This window comes from Panthera pardus, unplaced genomic scaffold, assembly GCF_024362965.1.
Source record: "Panthera pardus isolate Hobbes unplaced genomic scaffold, ASM2436296v1 HiC_scaffold_17, whole genome shotgun sequence".
Lineage (NCBI taxonomy): Eukaryota > Metazoa > Chordata > Mammalia > Carnivora > Felidae > Panthera > Panthera pardus.
Genome location: NW_026526732.1, coordinates 46,577,001 through 46,583,000, shown reverse-complemented (window position 1 = coordinate 46,583,000; position 6,000 = coordinate 46,577,001). Strand labels below are relative to the sequence as shown.

The following is a 6,000-nucleotide window of genomic DNA, read 5'->3' as shown; positions in this document are numbered from 1 at the left end:
GGTGCACGGGGGCAGGAGGGGCAGGCTTAGCTCACTTCTCCTTAGGTGATCCACTTCAGAAGGGGCCCTGTGGCAGCGAGGGAGTCAGATCCGCTGCTGGAGGTTTGGCTCCGCAGGAGCACAGAGTTGGGTGTTTGCGCGGAGTGAGCAATTTCCCTGGCAGGAACTGGTTCCCTTTGGGATTTTGGCTGGGGGATGGGCGAGGGAGATGGCGCTGGCGAGTGCCTTTGTTCCCCGCCAAACTGAGATCTGTCGTCCAGGGGCTCAGCAACTCTCCCTCCCTTTGTCCTCCAGCCCTCCCACTTTCCGAGCACAGCTGTTAACTTATGACCTCCCAGATGCTAAGTCCTGCTTGCTGTCGGAACACACTCCGTCCATCCCCTCTGTTTTTGCAAGCCAGACTCGGCGGCTCTGCTTGGCCAGCAGGCTGCTCCTCCGCCCCGGCTCCCTCCCACCAGTCCGTGCAGCGCGCACAGCCTCTCCGCCCTTCCTACCCTCTTCCATGGGCCTCTCGTCTGCGCTTGGCTCCGGAGACTCCGTTCTGCTAGTCTTCTGGTGGTTTTCTGGGTTATTTAGGCAGGTGTAGGTGGAATCTAAGTGATCAGCAGGACGCGCGGTGAGCCCAGCGTCCTCCTACGCCACCATCTTCCTGCTATCCTTCCTATTTCATTCATACTAGGCATCAAAAACAAACAAAAAATCTTAGTAACTTTCACTAGGGAAGCGAAAGACCTTTACAGTGAAAACTACAAGACTTTGCTGAAAGAAATCAAAGACATAAGCAATCAGAAAGACAGCTCATGTTTGTGGATTCGAAGAAGTAATTTCATTAAATATCCATACTACCCAAAGCTAATGCACTCCAGTTCAACTTCTCCCTCTGCCCAGAATACTTGCCTTCACTCCATCATGTGTTATCCCTGAAGGCACTTCCTGGTCTGCATGCAAATCTCAGTCTGTTTCCTGTAAGATCAAAAGCAACACACAGATGCTCACTCTCACCTTTCCTGTGGTACTAGAAGTCTTAACTAGAGTCATTAGTCAAGATGTAGAAATAAAAGGCATCCAAGTCATAAAAGCAGAAGTTAAATAGTCACTCTTTACAGAAGATAGGATTTTATAAAGAGAACATCCTAAAGAATCAATCATAAAAGTGTTGAGACTAATCAACAATCAGTAAAGTTACAGGATACAAAATCAATATACAGAAATCAGTTTAATTCCTTTACAGTAAAAATAAAACATTTGAAAAATAAAGAAATAAGGAAAAATATCTCATTCATAGTAGTATCAAAAACAATAAAATCTTAGTAAATTTAACCATGGAAATAAAAGACCTGTACAATGAAAAGTACAAGACTTTGCTGAAAGAAATCAAAGAAGACATAAACAAATGGAAAGACATCTTGTGTTTCTGGATAAGAATTAATTTCATTAAAGGTCCATACTACCCACAGGCAGCTACATTTTCAACGTAATATTCATCAAAATAGCAAAAACATGTGTCACAGAAATAAACAATCCTAAAATTTATGTTTCAATGTTTAACTGTGATATGCGTAGTTTAGACCTACTCATGTTTATCTTACTTATTAGTTGAGCTTCATGGATGTGTAAATTACTATTTTTCATCAAACTTGAGAAGTTCTTGGCCACAATTACTCCGAAGATTTTTTTCTCCTCTTTTTCTCTCCTTCTGTTACATATGTTGCTATGCTTGATATATTCTACAGTTCCCTGAGGCTATGTTCAGTTTTCTTCATTCTTTGTTTTTCTGTTCATTTCATTCTTTTCTCTATTGTTCTGTCCTCATGTTCCATGATTCTTTTTTTATCTGTCAGGTCAAATTTGTAGTTTAGATCTAGTGAATCACAAATGAATGTATTTTTTTATAGCTGTTTTCTTTGCTAATCCAGCATGTGGGTCCATTCAGAGACAGTTTTTATTAATTGCTCTTTTTTTTTACTGAATATTTGTTACACTTTCCTATTTTTTGGAACATGGTACTTTTTGTGGAAAATGGAAATTTTTTGATAATACATTCTCTGGATTTTGATCTTGTTCAAGAAGTGGTTGTTCTGCTTTTTTGTATTGTTTTATTTATTTTTTATTTATTTATTTATATAGTGATTTACTAGAGTGAATTCTTATGAATTAGAATGTTTATCCTTTATGTCTATTCTGTTTAAACCACAAACTTACTGGACAGAGTGCGGAGCCCATGAAAAACAGGTCACAAAATTGTACTTGAAGAGTGAACCCCAGGACCCATCATTCCCCCTGATACAATGCTGTGAAGTCCTTGCCAACAGTGACTAAACTGAGGGGGATAATGGCAGATAAATGGTGATTGGTGCTTATCATGAGTATTACACTTGTGTCAAGCATATAGTAGAATTGGAGAAAGCGTGGGGCACGTAGGTGGCTCAGTCGGTTAAGCTCCCGACTTCAGCTCAGATCATGATCTCGTGGTTCATGAGTTTGAGCCCCGCACTGGCCTCTGTGCTGACAGCTCAGAACCTGGAGCCTGCTTCAGATTCTGTCTCCCTCTCTCTCTGCTCCTCCCCCACTCACACTCTGTCTCTTTCCCAAAAATAAATATTTAAAAAATAAAAAATAAAAAAAAAAGAATTGGGGAAAGTGCTTAATCCTTCAAAGCTTTGTATTTACTCCTTGTAGATATGGATTTCTCCTCTCAACTTCTCAGTTGTTCACATACACATATTCTCATTTCTGTTTGATAAGAAACAACACAAAGACTTAAGACACCAATAGTAGTGCCATTGATGTAGAAACAACTTAATAATTATACTCCTTATCTATGGGAATTAGAGAATCATGAGTGGGACAACAAATAAATACATCCATATTTTCTGGTATAATTCAAAAGCAGAGACTTTGATCCCTGCCCAATAGGTCTGAATAGCACCCAGCTGCTTGAACCATTTACCATCCATTACTTGTGGGAAACGTATCGATGATTTTCACTAGATTATTGGATAATCTACTGCTCAATATCAGCCTAATCCCTCCCTCTCAATGAGTTCCTGATTATAGGGGCTTTGCTAACTGTTGAATCCTTAAATCTCCTCCTGGAAAATTTAGTCTTTATCTGTGTCCTTCTCCATCAGCAGCAACAGAATTATTCCTCCCACTAGCTTTTATTTCAGAAGTTAACTCTTCATTTCGAAGAACTAGTATAGTGAGTTTATTCTTTACTGAGAGTGAAAATCTTTTCCTTTCTCCATTCTAGGTTCTTTGGATGGTCTAATAAATAAAATGACATAAAACAGATTAACAGGAGACAAATTTAATTATATATGTATGGGAGCCCCGCAAAGGCATACAGAGTCCAAAACAATATGACAATTGAGGCTTATATACCATCCTAAGAAGGATGGGGTAAAAGAGTAGGGAATTCAAAAAGGGGGAAGACAATTCACAGGAAGTTGAGAAGAGCTCACTTTTGGTTAACAGATGTTTGTCCTGCCTTGTGGTTGGAGTTTTTCAGAAATAAAAAGTTATATGTGGGAGTAGCTCTCTTCATGATAAAGGCACCCTCATCTAGATTCTTTTAAGAACTTAAGGAAAATATAAAAAAGATTCTGTGTCTGCTCATTCTTAATTGCCTTCAGCTAAAAAAAATTCATATGCAAAATTGGTACTTTTAGAGGTGACATAGTATGCTTCCTTTCTCCTGTCTGAACTGTACAAATCAAAAAAAAATTTCTAATGTTTATTTATTTTTGAGAGAGAGAGAGAGAGAGACAGAGACAGAGCATGAGTGGGGGAGGGGCAGAGAGAGATGGAGACACAGAATCTGAAGCAGGCTCCAGGCTCTGAGCTGTCAACCCAGAGCCCAACGCGGGGCTCGGACCCACGAACTATGAGATCATGACCTGGGCTGAAGTTGGATGCTTAGCTGACTGAGCCACCCAGGTGCCCCTGAACTGTACTATTTATGCAGTTTCAGATATTTGGCAATGTTCTAAACACTAGGCTAATTGTATGTAAGCTATCAGTTCTTATGTATGAAACAAAAATATACTGCAACTCTTTGCTTAGACTTTCAATAAACTGAACCACTATATTATTTTAAATATTTATTTAGAGATTTAGGAACATATACTAAAAGGAAGATATAATTTGCCATGATAGTAATTATACTAGGATCTAATATAAGCAGAATATATGATGATATAATTATGTTTACTTTATGAAATGATCAAGATGCTACAGGCTCATAGTTCTAGTTTTGGTCCCAAGATATGGAATTGGCTACTCTTAGGGAGCCACTGCTTCTTAACACTGGGGGTTAATATTAGAACCAATGGGTATGGAGGTATAAATTGGGTTGTTTCTTTGAACACAAGAGGGCAAAGAAGAGATGCCTTAAATAACTCTAGTGACAGAATAACTTATCTCCTCTCTGTTCCTCCATCCTTGCCTGTCTGGTCCCCGACTTCCTTCCTTAGATGTGAATTTATGTTGATGATTGCAACTAATTTTCAGCTTTCATAAGTCTCCTTTGTAAATAGACACTATCAATCCCAGTTTTTCCAGTAACAGTGTGACTATAAAAATATATTTCTAAACAATCACTTATTTCCCTTTTTCCTTTAATGACTCTTGGCCCAGGCTTCCTGGAATTGCTTTTGAATTGTGTGAGTCTGAAGTTCTTCTTTTGTCAGCCTTCCAATGACCAACTATTATGGGAAATAGAAAAAAAGTACACTTCAGAGTCATCTGGAAGTACCCCCAAGTCAACTAAAACCTCAGAGTTCATAAGTATCAAAATAAGATTTTCTCATAAGGCTACTGACTGATAATTATGAAAGGCAAAATATATCCGTCAATGATGAGTCACAAAGTTTAATTTGCACTATCTACATATGATCCATAATTTGAATGTTTTCTTTCACACTTTGTGCCGTTGTTCACATGGTCATTATTGACAATTTAACTGCTCACACGCAATTTATCAGGCATCCTGGAATACATTCATGTCTGTTAGCTCATACTTGTACCTTCTCAATTATTCTAAACAAGTTGCAAGTTAGGAAATAAAACAAAGTTTAAATTACAAGTTACCAAAAACCTTATGAATAGATAACTCATACCCAGAAAGTATATAAGGAAAACTTCTATAAACATGCTAAAAGCTAAAATATTGTACTTCAGTTCCAGGGATGAAAAACCCAGCTGTATATGGAGTGGCAAGAGACAAATGTTTCTAAAGCCTATTCAAGTCAAGTTTGTATATTTGTTTTTACTGTTTATATAGATATACATATATATTATGTATGATTTCTGATTAAGAGCATTTTTTTTGCAATTATATAATTAGTTTTTAATTATTTTTCCTGTGGTTACAAAAATGGAGCACACACACATAAAATTAAGACCCATCCCATGAACAACTGGCTCCTGGCATTGGACCAAACTCCACACATCTCAAATCCAGGCTAGTAGCTTTGAGAGCCTGCTGGTTATCAGTGTTTGTGGAGAAAACAAGAAATCAATTTCTTCTCTTAGTATATGACCAACAACTGAAGATACAGAAGGGAAGATAACATAACATTTTACTAAATTTCTTTCAAATATTTTTTTCTGTCTTAGCAGGCAACTGAAATATGGAAGACATAGACTCATTTTTATTCAAATTTAAAGGATATTATTTTCTCCGCCCAGGACTTGATATAGGCTTTCTAGAAACATTAAATGATTTTGAAATCAGAGAAGATGATGTCTTCATAGTCACATACCCCAAATCTGGTGAGTTCTGTATTCTAATAGCTAATGTAAGAATAAAATGATAACTTTTTATAATCTGGTAACTCAGTCTTTTTACCAATATTATATAGAGACATATACACTTAATCCATTAGATAGTATAGAGTTAAATGAATTTTGTATCCTATGAAATAATGTCTTTTATAGTGTAGCTATAACTTTTTTTTTTGGTCAAGGAAATGGAAAAAATGTTGAAGTAGATAAATT

The 6,000-nt window shown here is 37.3% G+C and overlaps 1 protein-coding gene across 2 annotated transcripts in view; it reads left to right on the top strand.

Annotated features, from left to right (window-relative positions):
* LOC109248452 (amine sulfotransferase-like) overlaps positions 1-6,000 on the top strand; it is a 45,090-nt gene that overhangs the window by 15,411 nt on the left and 23,679 nt on the right. Inside the window, exon 1 of one of the 2 annotated variants that reach the window (XM_019418165.2) lies at positions 5,599-5,775. The exons of the other annotated variant lie outside the window; for it this stretch is intronic. Within the exon in view, the coding sequence (XP_019273710.2) occupies positions 5,634-5,775 (142 nt within the window). The 5' untranslated portion in view covers positions 5,599-5,633. Of the gene's footprint in view, positions 1-5,598; positions 5,776-6,000 lie in introns of those variants that run through there. 2 annotated transcript variants of the gene reach the window in all.